Source organism: Eleginops maclovinus, chromosome 10, assembly GCF_036324505.1.
Source record: "Eleginops maclovinus isolate JMC-PN-2008 ecotype Puerto Natales chromosome 10, JC_Emac_rtc_rv5, whole genome shotgun sequence".
In the NCBI taxonomy this organism is placed as follows: domain Eukaryota; kingdom Metazoa; phylum Chordata; class Actinopteri; order Perciformes; family Eleginopidae; genus Eleginops; species Eleginops maclovinus.
The window spans coordinates 13,818,099-13,833,986 of NC_086358.1; the positions used below are offsets into that span (position 1 = coordinate 13,818,099).

Below are 15,888 nucleotides of genomic sequence, written 5' to 3' on the forward strand. Positions count from 1 at the left end.
CAGCCTACTTCTCCTCTAGCTCATCTGAAACTCTGCATCCCGCATCTCAATCAAAACAACCAGCAGGTCTCTTTCTGTGATGCACGATAGGTGTAAATAACTGCTTTCTGAGGCTTGATGCGCTCAATAATGTAATAAAAGCAGGCAGCACAAGCTACTGCGTCTCACTTTGAACCTTTATTTAAAAAACTAGTATTTGAAATCTAGCATTCAAGTTCAGCACATGCCTGTGTTATGATTCTGTTAATACCCAATATTTCTGTAAAGTTTGAAGATTCATATTTGGGCTAAACTGATTGTGGAATTAGATTCCAGTGGAGGCTGCTAAGGGTTTATTCCGGCTCTTGTGATCGAAACAATGTGTGGAAAAGGTGTTGTAAAAAATAGAGGTTATCATTTCTACAAAAATGTTGGGACATGAACACATACAAGGGGAGGATGTATTCAGCCCTAACTCTCTTAAACGTACTCTCGAATGTGGAAAGGATGCTAGCTTCCCACCTACATGAACAGAATAACATATTTAGAGTGGGCTACATGCAGGTCGGGATGACAAAATCGCAACTTTTTAAAATCTGAGATAATATTCTATTCTGTTCAATGGGTATTTGCTGCCATTTAGCCTCTCAAAACACAGGCATGTTCCAATGTATGTAGGCTGTACATTGTAAATCGTATGAGATTATTAAAGAGATCCATTAAAGTTCACCTATTGTGCAAATGTCCCTTTTTTATGTATCTTTTTACATAAATGTGTGTCCCAGGTGTTTTAAGATATTTGCAAAGTTTCAGGAAGAGATTTTTGGATTGAAAAACCTGTCTGATCAGAACTGCTTTTTGGGTAACACCCGCCCACCTTATCACCTGAATCTCTTCCTAGAGCACCATTGTTGCAGAGGGGCGTGGCCAGCAGCAGATCATTAGCATTTTAAGCTACAGACCGAATCAGCACTTTTGTAATAGGGCAACAGAGGGGTATATAGCATGCTACAATGCATGATCTGTTTGGTATTTCCAGACAAACACTTCAGAAACATGTTTTGCATATATCTGAGACCTGTCATTTATTGATGAAAAACAGCATAATAGGGGACCTTTGATACATTGGACATCTTGTGATGCAAACACACAACCAATCAAGTCGCAAACCAATCCATCATAAAGGGATTCCCTACCTATAAGTCTATAACCTCACATTTCAGGAATAAAGGTATTTGGAATGTGTCCTTGTATGATCTGCCGGGAAAAACCCCTGTTCTTGGAATCTCTTGGCTCTACTCCGTGTCTCCATCTGTCTTGTTCTCACGTCTCTTGGTGAATCTGCCGGAGCAGTGAACTCAGGGAGGCTATGACACTGATCCGACGAGGCAGAACGCATGCTAGGACGCTGTCGGTTGGCTTGTAAACACACTTGGCTGCCCTTAGAGGAGGAAGGTTGGGGAACAAGTGGCTCCCGCAGAAACAGCAACGCCTTAAGAGGAAACTAACCCGTCTTCTCTTTCTTTGTGTCAGCTCCATCTCTCCCTACCTTCTCTTTTTCCTTCCCATCTGTAGAAGGGACTCGCATCTCAGCACAGCAGAGTGCACTCTCAGCTAAGAGGGGTCTTAACAGGTGTTTAAAACACATGGGGACACATATTTGTGTTTGCTTGGATGGCAGAGGGTTGCCATTACGCTGTTCATTACTGGCTAAGTGACTGAAGAAGAAGAGGCGAGGGGACAAATAATGTTGTGACATAAGGCCATTTGGTCCTTTGGTGAGGAGGATGAGGAGATTTGCTGGATCACGAAGGGCGCTGGCTGTGTGCTAGGCTTGAACAGTGTGCAGGGAGCGCGATGATGTTAACTCAGTGGTGACACAACCTGACAAAATGTTCTTTGTGCACCCTCTCTCTGTCACACACACACACACACACACACACACACACACACACACACACACACACACACACACACACACACACACACACACACACACACACACACACACACACACACACAGGAGGACACAACAGAAATCCTCTAGTTTCCAAAACGAACAGCACGGAAGTGTCACTGATCTAGTTTCTGAGCAGAGCTATATACTGTTTGCAAACTTTTGCATCTGAAACTGCAAATCAACTGTCCATTTTTTTGGAAATATATGAAAATAACTCGCTCGTCACGCAGCTTTCGTCTCGCAATAATCAGCTGCTTTGAATTTGTTGTTGGCGGATGAAAAACAGAATAGTGTCTTATTGTTCGCTCCTGTGTCTGATGTGAAACTAATCGCTAATGGCAGCCAAACCTGAAACAAAGCAGCTTTTTTCAAAGAGAAAGCTAAATGTGGTCACAGCCAGCATTTACTGTTACTCTTTACAACTTTTTGTGGCAGAACAGAATTTGTCTGTTTATTTCCGAATGTGCAGCTTTCATGGACACAAGGTTAAAGGAGAGTGATTGTGTGTGCTCACCTCTCAGGTCCTGCCCGGAACGACCCGGCCCGCAGGTGGTGCTCTGTCGGGGCATGCGCAACGAGGTGCGTAATGGAGTGTGTCTCTGCTCATCCAGGTATGCCAGGTCCTCCAGGTGGGCTGAACTGGTAGCTGTAGTTGCACATATTTGATAGAAGACCGAGGGAAAGTATTTCAGAGAAAGAGGGGGAAAGAACATACTATTATCAGCATGTATATGTACATTGAGAGACACTTACAGTCAACAAGCTCTTAAATAAACACAAAAGAAGGTGGTACTGGTTCATGCCAGTATCTTGAGGCAGTTGTCAGGCTCCCGCGCTCACACTTGCTAACTCCAACAGGAAGTAGCAAGCCAGCCCTACATGGTGCTGTCCTAAAAAACTCCCTCCTCTCAGTGTCTGTCACGCGGCACGGAGGCAGATGCCATCCGGCCCCTCTCAGGATTAATTAGCTCAGCAGACAAATGTCTTATTCATGGAGTGAGCTCCGTCTGACGCTGGCTGCTGATTGTTCACACCATGCTGCGTCTTCGGCGCCAACGCTCGGAACCAGAGAATGTTAAATGAGGTTAGACACCGTCACCAGTGTTAGTAAATAATGGACCCGATTCTCCGTCACACCTGAACCCCAGTTACAGGGGCGGGGAGTGAAAGAGAAAATAAATCGTCTGTTTGGGTTTTTCTAAATGGCCAGCAGCTGATTGGTCTCCAGCTGTTTTGTTTAGCAGAAACCCATGAGGGACAAGTTCTGGGGAAGCCATGGTTGATGTAGCCACCTCTGAATACCAACTTTTGGAGAATTTCAATCCCTCAATCTCCCTTTTTGGCAGATTTACAGGTGGCAATACCATGGTTTGATACTTTTAACGGACAGATACCTCTTTTTTTATTTTTTATTGATGGTTTGCTGTAAACCAAATTTCCCCGGTGAGAATAAAGATCAATTCAAGCGATAAAAATACATCCAGGAAAATAAGGGACTAAAGTGACAGGCAAGTACCAAGCTGCCAAGTCATCACATCAAGTGGGGACACCGTCATCGACAGAGCAGTTTGTTTTCAAAATGAGCCAAAAAGTGCTCCAACAGGAAACTGTTTAGAATAAGCTCTAGTCATGCAGCTGTGTTTTTCTATGGTAATTCTACTTTATGTAACTTGGGTTAGATTTTGTAGATGTTTTCTTAGTTGTAATATCCGTTATAAAAACACTCTGCTCACTGAGGTCATTTCTGAGAATTCGGGATCATCGTGACAACAAATTGAAGAAGACATAGAAGTGGAGTGTGCCCCGGAAATGTTGGTTATAATTCATCAGGAAACCAGGAAGCTGGTCTGTAAACAGTAATATGTGTTTAGATTGGACGCTTTTGGGGAATAATTTGTATCTTTTTCCCTAGATATGAGCAATTGCATTGGAGAGTACAATGTTATCATGCTTCAACAAGCTTCAAAAATAATTTCCATCTTATTATCAGATGTATTTCTCCTTATAAGAGTTTGTAGTCTCTAACTCTTCAAGTTTGTTTCTCTGACTTTATTTTTAACATGTACAAGAACCATCAACGTGGAGAGGTGCTGAGAGTTGGATGTTAAAGTTTATGAGGATTTTCTTTTCAATATTAACCCCATATGTAAAAGTGACTTGTTATTTAAGGTATTTTGTTATACAAAAGGAAAAGGAGTTCTAAGATAAAATTACAACAAGGCACATTTCCATAGAAGGGAATTAAAAAATGTGTAACTATATTACAAATCTATAATTATTGTTGATAACAAATGGAGACTAAGTGCAACAATGTACAGCTTTTTAAAAAATTGATAAAAAATAGGCCTCTGAATACAAAATGTAACTACCCCTTAATTGTAATAAAAATAGGCCAAAAAAAAAGCAAAAAAGAAGTTTGCGAGAAAGAAGTAAAACAGAAGAGTTACACACTTGGGCAGAAGGATACAATGATATTTCACAAGTATGTGTGGTATTAATTTGTTGTACTGTTTGCTTTTTGTAGTTTGAGGGTGTTCCGTGGAGGATTTATATCCTGTAACAGACATTTTTCAATAAATGTTAATACATTTCTACCTGAAACACTCAGAGGTCCTGAAATCCCAAGTCATAGTCAAGGAGTTTGGGAAAGATGTAACTGGGGCTGCATGCTTCTTCTGTCGAGTGACTCCAAAAAGCACGGCACAGTAATCCCTCTGCGGCCTGGGCTCTGAGCCCACAGCCTCTCACTACCACCTCAACAGTGATCTGTCCTCTCCTTGGTCTAAAGGGGGTTTCTGTGCCTCTGGAGCTACGCCCAATGAAGTACAGATCATGTGTATGGCTCAGTGTGTATGACTGCTTGAGTCAACCCAGCCATGGACCCAGAGAACAGACACATGGGTTTCCCAAAAGGGAGGAAAAAGGCAGCTGAGAATGCTGGAGGCCTGGCCCTGATGGGAATGTGGGTGCCGGTCATCCAACTGCGCTTAAAGCAGTGGAGCTGCTAAACCAAGGGAGAATGACTCAGGCCTATGGGCTAGAATGGCTCCTTTTCTCTCTCTTTCAACTGTGTCTGAATGTGAGGAATCAAATCTGTGTGCTCATCACCTCTATCTGCAATGCAGCAGGCTGCTGAGGATCACTTTCACAGCTCCTGTGCCAATGCGCTAAGACTGCACGCATAGTGGAAAGAAATACAGAGGAAGGGATGGAAGAGGGAGAGTATGAAAAAGAAAGTGTGGAATAGAGAGCCTAGCAGTTTGAGCCAATGACAGACACATCAGACACTTCCTGTTTCAAAGAGTGACTGATAGCTTGAACACATGCGTGCACACGCACGCACACACACACGCACACGCACACGCACACACACACACACACACACACACACACACACACACACCAGCTGGGCTGCCGTCCAGAGCCAGTCACTGTATCAGCCGGGAGCCGCCTCGTCATCTAAGATATGAGGTGGCTGCTGCTCCTCTAAACGCCTCCCCATTCTCCTCTCACCGCCGCGAGAGATGACTTGAGACGATAAATGATGGAGGTGCTGGCACTAAAACAATATCATGTCCAGGCTTTACACGGAGTGTATAAGCAGAGGCAATGGAAATCAATGACACTCGTCCGCCCCCAAAATTGAAAAATGTAATCTCAGGTGAGCCGTTATCTCAATTTAGTGAAATATAGGACTAAAGACTGAGTTCATAAAATATCAGAAGGTCTTTTATAACTCTTAAGTCTTTGAGTGAGTAGGGATTCCACAATCCCCAGGTAATTATAGAAGCTGGTGTATATAGATCCTCCAACATCAGGGTCAGTTCAGTTAAATTACACAAATGACTTTCCCTATTGTTGTTGGCTTTAATTAGCCAAGGTTTGGAGATGTCAGTGTGTGCCTGCACACCTTTAGCATAGAGGGGAAAACTATATGAAAATGATATGAGCTACCCTGGAGACACTTACACCCCCAACAACCAGGCGACATCGTGCTCATACTTTCATTTGTGAAGGGGTTGTGTTCAAGCTATAAAGCCTCTGTGCTCTTTAACCAGGCAGGGGAGGCTTAAAGGGCATATATCATTCTCCCTTTCATACTTGTATTTTGGGTTCCTACTAGCACATGTTTACAAGCTTAACCGTTAATAACAACATTATTTTTTCTCATAAACGGAGCTGTATTCACCCTCTCTGTGAAATGCTTCGTTTAAGCGCCTGTCCCTTTAAGCCCCCTCCAGAGAAGCAGAGTCTGCTTTGATTGGTCAGTGTGTCCCTGTCTTCCACATCAATTTGATACTACACCGGCTTTACAGGTTAACAAGACTTGCATGTCTCCCTTTTGATTAGATGACCTTTAATAAAAGACAATACCTAGTTGCATTATGGGAACTTTAGGATATAGCATTTAGGAGCTTGATCCATAGTATGGAGTACAAGTCAGATGCTGCAACAATATGAACCATCGTCTATTTCTGGTGGTTCACACAACTTTAATTGAGTTTTTGGGGGTAATTCTTCAGTAAAATAAAATTGTAGAACTAATTACATTCCTAACGGGCTCATTTCTAAAAACCTTAATTCTGCTCTTCTGAAAGGAGGAATACTCCGTCTTGGTTACACCTTCCTCCATATCCATTTTAAGCTCTACCAACGCACAGCACTGCCTTCATTAGGTAATAGAGCAGCTAAACCCACCACTCTTCATTTTCCTCCCCGGTCCCCTTCTGCTCTCACTCCGTATCTCCCCCTCTCTCCCCGCACATCAAAGCCAGTCTCTCTCCGTCACTCTGGGGGATTGAAACGGTTAATGCCTGGGGCTTTGATGTTCCACTGCTGTGTGAGCCCAGCCAATCCTCAGCCTGTGCTCGCCTCCCATCCCTACATCATCTAATAATTCTTTGTGGAGGAGAGAGTGAGAGATTACGAAACTCTACTTTCACTCCTCTTCCAAATGTATCCGTCTCCCTATTCCTCAGAATTCATGTTCCTGACAAATACAAATGCCATCAGAAACATTATCATGTTTTATTTTCTCCCCCCGCTGCCTCTCTTTACTCTCTTTCTTTATTTTTTGCATCATCTGCAGCTTATAGTACGTCTTTTAAGCCGTTTCCAACTCACTCAGGCTGCTTTGAAGGTCTGGGTATTGAGGGGCGGGGATGAGATTGAGGGTGAATCTCTAAACCCGGCTGAGTCGCAGCGCTGCCAGACAGCAGTGTCAAACAGCAGAACACGGCCGGCATAAATAGAAGGTCATAGCTGCGGCGACGGGCCTTGTCAGGCATATTACAGTGTTTAGTGAAATATTATGTGCATGTCTACAGTACGTGCAAACGCTTTTTTTTCTCCTTTTGCCAGTGGGAGTGGGTGAAGTGCATAATAGAGCTCATCGTCTGTACCAGCCTCTCTCAAGATGAGAACAATAACACAATCAGGCCCAGTAGGACTGCTTCGCTGTTATGAAACTGACATTTTTCCTGATATACATTTGTTGTTATTGTCTGGGAGGCTCAGAAACACACATCAATGAGACCTCTGTCACTAGCACAAATGCCTGCTTTTTTTTTGTGATATCCTTCCAGCCGCAGTATGTTCTCCTGCCGAAGCTGTTTTTCCCACACTATTATTCTACTCTGTGGTTTCGATACACACCACAGGGTTCTAAGTGTTTAACTAAATACCAGCACAGATTTGCCGCTAACCAAAATTCATAAACGCTTGAACTTTGAGGAACAAGGTTGTTTTTTTCCATATATAATATAACAATGTTGTAAAATAACAGAAGGAAAGAACCAAAGCAAACCACAATTGATCTCCTCTTCAAAACGAGCTTCAGGTTTTCAAAAGTTTAGGCTGGTTTATCACAGATTAGCAGGAGTGATGTGGTTTGAGATTTGTGTTACATTTTGTTCAGAGATTAACTGGTTATATGAAAGGTTTACAGATAAGCCGTTTCCCTCCTAAACCTCTGGCTGACATCCCAGTAATCTAAAATCTATAAAACTGCTTATATGACAGACAAGCAAAGATGAAGGCATTTCAAGGGGTTGATTGACTCTAGATTTAGTATCATACCATGACCATGAAAAATCCAACTTGAGGGTGAGCTATTCTTCAGTTTCACTGATACATCCATGTTCACACATATGGATGTTAAATAATTCAAAGGGAAGCATCAGAGTTCATCAAGGAAGGAAACAAGCAAGGAAAGAAAACATGACAGAAGTGAGGAGGCAGGATTAAAGGAGCCAGAAATAGGGGGGTCAGAATGGGCAGTTCAATCCAATTTTGCCAGAAAAAGTACTCCACTTTGGCAAAATTGGTATACTGCTAACCATATTTCCGGCTCCTCAGACAAACTGTCCTCCCTTTGTACTCGCATAGGAGAGGAAGGGAAAGAGGAAGGGGACTCACCAGCCACAGAGTTAGGGCGGGGCATGAGGTACAGAGGGATGGAATGGGCGGAGTGGGAGGACATGCTCTCCAGGTTGCGCTCAGGGATTTTGTTGAGGCTGTAGGTGGAGGCGGTCATGTTTTCATCCACCCGGTACAGGAAAGAGTCCATGCCTGATTTCTGGGACTGCCACAGCTTCAGGTTTCCCCGGGAGCCCTCGCCGTATTTCCCGCCTCGCTCCATGTTCTCCGAGTAGCTGGTCAGTGTGGCTGCAACAGAACCAAACAACGTTTTTAGTTATGTTGCATATAAATTTATGATGGGTTTATGGTGAGAACGTTTATTTTCACACACTGCGCCACTTCACACTTATTTACTGATGTTCTGAACGCGGGTGTTCATTATTGTTGCATGGCGACAGTGTTGACACCTGAATTGACATCAGCGCTTCACATCAGTGAGCGTTGATCTCTCCTGTTTTCTTGTTAACAATGCAACAATGCCGCAGTTGATGTCAACATGACATTATCAACTGAATTGTCTTCCCATAGTAGGACAGAATGGTTCGGACAGTGTATGAAGAGTACCAAAGTCTGTCTGGAAACCACAGATTTTTACATTTTGAGGTGAAGGGGACATGAGACAGTTTTTGGGTTGATGGGAGCAAAGCTGTGAAATGAGGCATGTTCCCACTGACTGTCACAAGATGTAACTCTCAGGTATCAGAGGCTTTGAAACTACGAGGATGAGCAGGTAAGGTTGACTTCCTCTGTATATTTTAGCTTTTTAAATCCTGAAACTATAGATGTGTTTTATTTGGCTTCCAGCTTGGCATTATTTGCTTTTTACCGCTTAAAATTCTCCTTGATGAATTGATGTATTGGAAGAAAGATTTGTTAAAGACACATTCATCTTATAAATACAATATAGCATGCCTAGATGAAAAGGTTTGTAACAACTGACCATACGGGCCACAAATAAATATTATTGGTTAGTAAGTTAGAAAATGACTTAGTAAATTATTTGTTTTAAACTTTTGAAACAATAATCACCCACTTCTTTTCACTTTTGAAAATCCAAAGCTTCCTATGGACTGAAAATGTGAAGGCTAAAGATTAACTTAGCTTAGTAAACCTACCCTTTGTACATTATGTTGTATACTGAAAAGGAACACTCAAAATAAAACATTTGTGTATTAAATATACACAAGAAAATCCTCCTCGTTAGTGTTCACAGCACAGTGTTATATTTGTAAACCATCTTATTTTAAACCTTTTGTTACAAATGTTGTATTGTTTCAAAGTGTATTATATAATGTGTATTTACATTTGCTTTTCAAACTATTCCCAATTTAGATCCCTTAACTGTAATACATCTTGCCTTTGCTCTTACAGTATCTTGGATTTTGTGAACATGGAAATGACTCTTGATTTAAATCAACTTCTGCATAGTGTGTGGAAGCATCTTATCACTTAACTTTTGTTTCTTAGTTTCACGAGATCTCTAAAATAGACTGCGATTTTATAAATATATACTGCATGTATTTTTTAAAGACACAAAGGAGAAAAATAGTGAATAATTCAGCCTACTTTGTGTTTTACATTAATACACATTTGTTAAAACTATTCTTTATAAATCTGTGTGTGAATCTCACCGATAATCCCGCTGTCCCTGCTCTCCAGGGTGGATGTGGGACTGGTGACCGAGCCGTAGGCACAGTCCTTGTTGCCGGCCTGGCCAGGCATAGCAGGAGGGAGGGTCGAGCAGGGGCTGCCTGCGGGGGGTGAGGCGGTGCTGCTGGTCAGGGTGGAGCACGGGCTGATCCTCTGGTTCTGGCCCTGGAAAAGACAGAAACACACTTTTTAAAACACTTTTGTTCTGTTCAGATAATTCAATTAGTGCACACTAATACAAAAGGCAAAGCGTAATGTTTGAACTTTTAATATCTGAGTCACATTCAGATTAAAATGTCACTTCAATATCGCTGTTTTCAAAAGCTCAGAACCCCGCTGCCTCTATGTAGTCGGTCATTCAAAAGCTTTCCTCTCCCACACACATACAAACATATAATAAATTATATTTGTAGCAATTTTCGAAAATAAGGGTTGAAATAGCTTCAGCAAGAACGATGTAATATTACACAGCTCAAACATACACATGTACAATATGTTTACATACACAAAAACATTCAATAACTAGTAATATTCACAATAATTGTAATAAATAGCACCTATATATTTCATATAAATTGCTTTACAAAGGTACCTTACAGCACCATTAACTGCAGCCGAGGAGTATGGCAGGAAATAACCAAGCGTTGGAGAGTTAGCGTAAACACCAGGGATGTGAGCGGCATCTAAATGCAGGAAAACAGTCATTTTCCCTTTTTAGAAACTGAAGGGAGTGGCATTTCCAAAATCAGCTTCTGCAGAGTCCCATGGCACATGTGGGGTTGTATACTGTTGTTCTTCCTAGACATGCCCAGATTTCACTTTATAATCTGAACAGAGCTCACGCTGTGTTAACGTACATGTCAACTGACAGACATATTTTCATGCATACTTTCATCTTTATTGCCACGAGAACAATTATTATCAAAGAGTGGAAACTGAAATCCATACACACAATAAATATATGATTCTTTATAGCCTTGTTTTGGCACCCTGCGGTGACCTTCTTCTGCGTCAGCTCAGGTTAGGAGACATGGGACAACAGGGGACATAAAACCCTCTGCTGCATCTAATCTGCTGCTGCGAAACACCCACTGATACTCTCTCAGAAACACACACACCTGAACTCAGGCATGCAGTATCAGCGGAAATGCAGAGGCACAAGAAAAAAAGGAATGGAAAGTGATTAAATAAGTGTATCAGACACTGAAACAAATGGAGGTCTCTCCTTAACGGTGCTGCCGATGAGTTCAGGTCAACACTGGAGAGATCATGAGGGGTGAAGTGGCGCTCGAGGCTAAATCTAGTCTAGTTTAATCTGCAAGAAGAAGACTGAAGGGACACACTAAGCTAATACACACACCCACACACGGATACAGTCTGGAGTAGGGCTGCAACTGACGATTACTTTCATTATTGATTAAACTGACAATTATCTGTTGAAAGGCTACTAAAGCTTTGGCTCAGAAGATGGATCGGGGGGTCAATTAATCGCAGGGTTTGATCCTCGAGTATCCCTGCCCACATGTTAAAAGTGTCTAAGATCCATGACTAAGAGTCCAAAGCCATGCTAGTGAGCAAACTTCAGATGAGGATGATGGGAATTTCATTATATTTCAAGGATTCGGTCATGAATCAAAATATTGAACTGTTGTAGAGACATTCAAATTATAAACGTAAATGTCAATGACATGCTAACTAGAGAGGAAAAGCCAGAGGATCATCAAATTCATCTTCTGGGGACCATGAATTTCTCTACATCATGGCAATCCATCCAATCCACCTCCACAGCCATACATTGAGAAAATAATGTTCAGTTTGGATGACACTGTCAAAACTGCAAAGATCTCTACTGTGACATGTCTCCATGCTTTAATGTTCAAAAAGCTCTTGATTTTTCTCACACTCCCTGTGCTGCAGCACCTCTTTTCACCCTCTGTGTGAAACCAGAGCCCAGTCTGCTCTGATTGGTTAGCTGGCCGACTCTGTTAGTCACCCGCTTAGAGACGTGTGTGAAATGTCCCGTCCCTTAGCATATCGCATACATTGTGTCGGAGCACTAGCCAATAGATAGATAGTATACGGAGGGTGTTTCAAGCAGGGGGGGAAGTGTGTGGGAGAGAAACTCCCTCTGGAGGGAATTTTAGCCTTTGCAGACCATTTACATGCACACAAACCGGTATAACACATTACAGGAAAGGGAAAACCCCCAAAGTCATATTAGGGCCCCTTCAAGAAGGCCCTTGAAACTGGACTGTATTACTTTAGAGGTGGTTCTAATGTCTTTCCCACATCATTTACAAACATATAAATGGAAAAATACCTGAAAGATTTTTTATAATGTACCCTAGTAACGCCATAACTAACTATATTCTTGTAAACATAACATCCCCTCTCTGAAAGAACAAACACTGGCCATTATGGGCTTTGTTAGAGTAGGTGCTTAGTGTGCGTTTTTTGGCATTGCCCTCTGCTCTCGCCATGGATGGGACCACTAAAGTGTTATGTTTACAGAAGCTTGACCCCCAGAGCAAGCAAACAGTACACCAACAAACACACAGCAACACCACAGCGCTACCTGCTGGGCTAATGAACCTGGCCTAGTGCAGGCCTGACCTTAGGCGTCGCATGCGGATTGGATTGAACTTGGGGGCAACGCGTCTATTCAGGGAGCTTGAGCACGAGAGTATGAAAGGCAATTAACAGCACTCTCTGCGAGTTAAGGTCACCTTGTTCTGTCTGCTAGAGCGGTCTGGCAGCACAGACCCCTGCTAATGGAAGAATCCAACCATGTCAAATGGAAGATGGTAGATTGGTGTTTTACAGAAAAATAGAGCAGTAAACTCACTTTAGCTCACTGAATTTTTAAATAGGAAGATATCTGCCTGCTTCCTTTACAGTAAATAAAAGGTAGTAACTCGGTTGTGACAACTGTAATGAATGCTGTATTTATTGAAAGCTAGTACAACCCAGGCAAATTATAAAAATCACAACAAAAGCCTGCTCTATAATCTGCTAAAAGAATGGCATTTTCTGTTGTTTTTTGGAGATAATGAATCAAACAAACTGCATTCAGACAACAGTATTTGGGGAAGATCTCTTAAATAATAAGTTTGTACTGTGTGCACGATGCAGCGGGGCGCTGGTGTGAGTCACGTCTCTAAAAAGAGCCGCTTGAATAAACCTCTCTCAATTTATACACCCCCACTGCTACAGCAGTGCTCACATCAAGCACAGGCAGTCCATCAGTCAAATCGCTTATCCACACTGCTTTAGTGCAAGCCCATACCTGGTCTCTCTTTGAAGGCTTCAGCAACAGGTTTGCCCCTTTTCCCCCTACCTATTCCTACCTCTCTGCCACTGCTGATTTTTTCCCTTGGTTTGGAAAATTCATACCTGTCAAACCAGGTTTAGTGAGAGAAAACAGGGCATCTGCTGCAGAGAGTGGAGCGGCCTGTTGTGCAAAGAGCCGTTTGTTGCTCAACTGCCAAATTCCCAAATTGAAAGGTTACAATGCAGGAGAGAAACCCAGAACCTGCAGCTCAACTCAACCTTAAGAACCTTGCTTCCAATAAGAAAAGTATGCTGGGAAATAAAGAAATTGTTATATAAAAATCTAATTAAAGATACTCAATGTTATATCGAGAGGCACTGATAAATTCCAAAGCTGTGGTGCAATTTACATAGAAATCTTTTGATCCGGCTACCCTGCCATCCAAAGATCTGTCAAAACCGAGTGTAAACACTGATATTATGAAGATAAATGTCGAAAGCAGAGGACTGTGTGTTGTTCAAGTTCCAAAGCACGATCTCCCACGATAGAAATGTGTCATAATCACATACAGAGTGAGATAATCAGATTAGGATGAACCGTAACAAAAGCAGAAAAGGCAATAAAAACTATCTGGAGAATGTTTTTTGGCACCAATTGTTTGAATTACACAACCTCAGACAAAGTTTCCCTTATATTGAGTCAAAGCGTGAATCAGGTGACATCATGAGATTCGAATGCAGTGCTGCGAAAACATACTTTCACTCATTGGGTGTGTAGTTTTTTTTCTACAGGCTCTTAAAGAAAAGATAACAGAGTTGTAACTTCTTCTCCAATGAATGCAGATATAAAAGATATAAAGTCCAGTTCATTAGTGAGACCATTACCTGTCTCGCCTCGGGTTCCTCCATGCTGTACTGGGTACCGGCTGGCCCCTCGCTCACTTTGTCTCCCAGAAGGAAACCCAGGCGCGTCATCAATGTGTTGGCTGCCTCATCCACCGACGGAGGGGGGCCCAGCTCCCGGCTTGACTCCCCTGCAGATGGAGAGAGACAGGCAGGAGGATGGGGGTGGAGGGGGTGAGGAAAACATTGCAGGGGAGAGAAAGAAAGAACAAATGTGTGTCAGTGGTGGGTAGGATCAGAACAGCAGCTTGATTTCACAAAAAGGAAAAAAACACATCAAACTGGCGATACTATAACACACGGAGTATCTGCAATCTGCCCGCTGTGTATTAACCACAGCCGCGACAACACACCTGGAGACACAGAACAACAGCACCTGTGCTCAGGAAGACATAAAACAGCCTACCTGAGTTTCCCCCTAGCTCAGAGCTGTGCATTACAGGCAAATTCCCCCACAGCTGGACATCTTTGTTGAGGTGTCTTCTCACGTAAACTCCAAACAATCCCTTCAGCCGCAAACAAGAATCCCTTTCAAGCTGTTTACAAAAAACCTATTTCCACACTGAGCAGCGAAAGCTCTCCACACAGACGGCAGCTCCTTCCGCACTCTCATCACCACTGCAGCTCGTGTGACGCAATGAGATACGCCCTTCACCTGTGTATGTGTGTGTGAGACAGAGAGAGACAGAGAGAGACACAGACAGAGAGAGAGAGAGAGAGAGAGAGAGAGAGAGAGAGAGAGCGGCTGTGTGTGACTCCTCAAGAAAAAGTGGGGTTGAATCCACCTCTATATTGTTTACAGAGCTCTAAAGAGAGAAAGGAAAACAACCGGGCGAGCCTGCGTGATGATCAGAGATCAACACACACTAAGGGATTTTGGTTGCCAACTTTGCAACAGGATCCAAGGAAAAAAAAATCCCTTAATGACCTCATCTCGTCGCCCTGTTGCCTGGTTACTCTCCGCCCATAACATTGCTGGTGTCATTTTCTTATTATTTTTTTAATAACACCTGGCTATCGTGCCCTTAAGGTGCCTACCATATCAGGTTCAACCAACTTTTATTTTATTTACTGGAGTGTCACAAATTAACCACACTACTGCTAGCTGTTGAAATGACTAACTAGTGGCAGGAAACAAGCAGCTGTAATTGGACGTGTAAGCCTGAGAATTGGCCTGGACGTTAATGACATTGAGGCCAACAGCACAAGATGGCATGGTGTGTAAATAAACAGCAGTGAGACAAAGTGGTAGGGCCAGTTTTCTCTCTCTTCTCCTCTCCCCGCTTGATTTCCTGCCAGGCAGGTCGGACCAGATTGGCAGGTAGCTAAGACGAGTCCTGACTGACGACCATTAGAAAGTCCCCACGCCCCCTTCACAGCTTGTCTGCAGCCTGTGGCCTCTCACTCGTCTGCACATGGACTAACAGACGGACAGGCAATCTAAAGCCGGGGCTACCCCTCTCCATTCCTTCATGGACGGACAGCCAGTCAGGATCATTAGATTGACTCCAAGTACCTCTAAGCAAGTAAGGGAAGACTGGCACTGTCTAAATAAAACCTTGGATATGTTGCTGAGCCGTACTGAAGGCACAGCAGTGGTAATAATGAGGTAATCACAGCACACATTAGGTCCAAAACAGCTAATTACTTATGAGCCTTTATGAGATGTAAAGCGGCTTGATGTGCATTATATGGAGCAGTTTACT

General features: G+C 42.8%; 1 protein-coding gene across 7 annotated transcripts in view; it reads right to left on the bottom strand.

Annotated features, from left to right (window-relative positions):
* tanc2b (tetratricopeptide repeat, ankyrin repeat and coiled-coil containing 2b) overlaps positions 1 to 15,888 on the bottom strand; it is a 141,168-nt gene that overhangs the window by 29,420 nt on the left and 95,860 nt on the right. For 6 of the 7 annotated variants that reach the window (XM_063894055.1, XM_063894056.1, XM_063894054.1 and 3 more), the window contains 4 exons: positions 14,165 to 14,313; positions 9,991 to 10,174; positions 8,357 to 8,605; positions 2,454 to 2,585 (listed from right to left, as the gene is read on the bottom strand). In XM_063894055.1, coding sequence (XP_063750125.1) covers positions 2,454 to 2,585; positions 8,357 to 8,605; positions 9,991 to 10,174; positions 14,165 to 14,313 — 714 coding nt within the window. Of the gene's footprint in view, positions 1 to 2,453; positions 2,586 to 8,356; positions 8,606 to 9,990; positions 10,175 to 14,164; positions 14,314 to 14,588; positions 14,780 to 15,888 lie in introns of those variants that run through there. The other variant, XM_063894058.1, reaches the window with a different exon arrangement.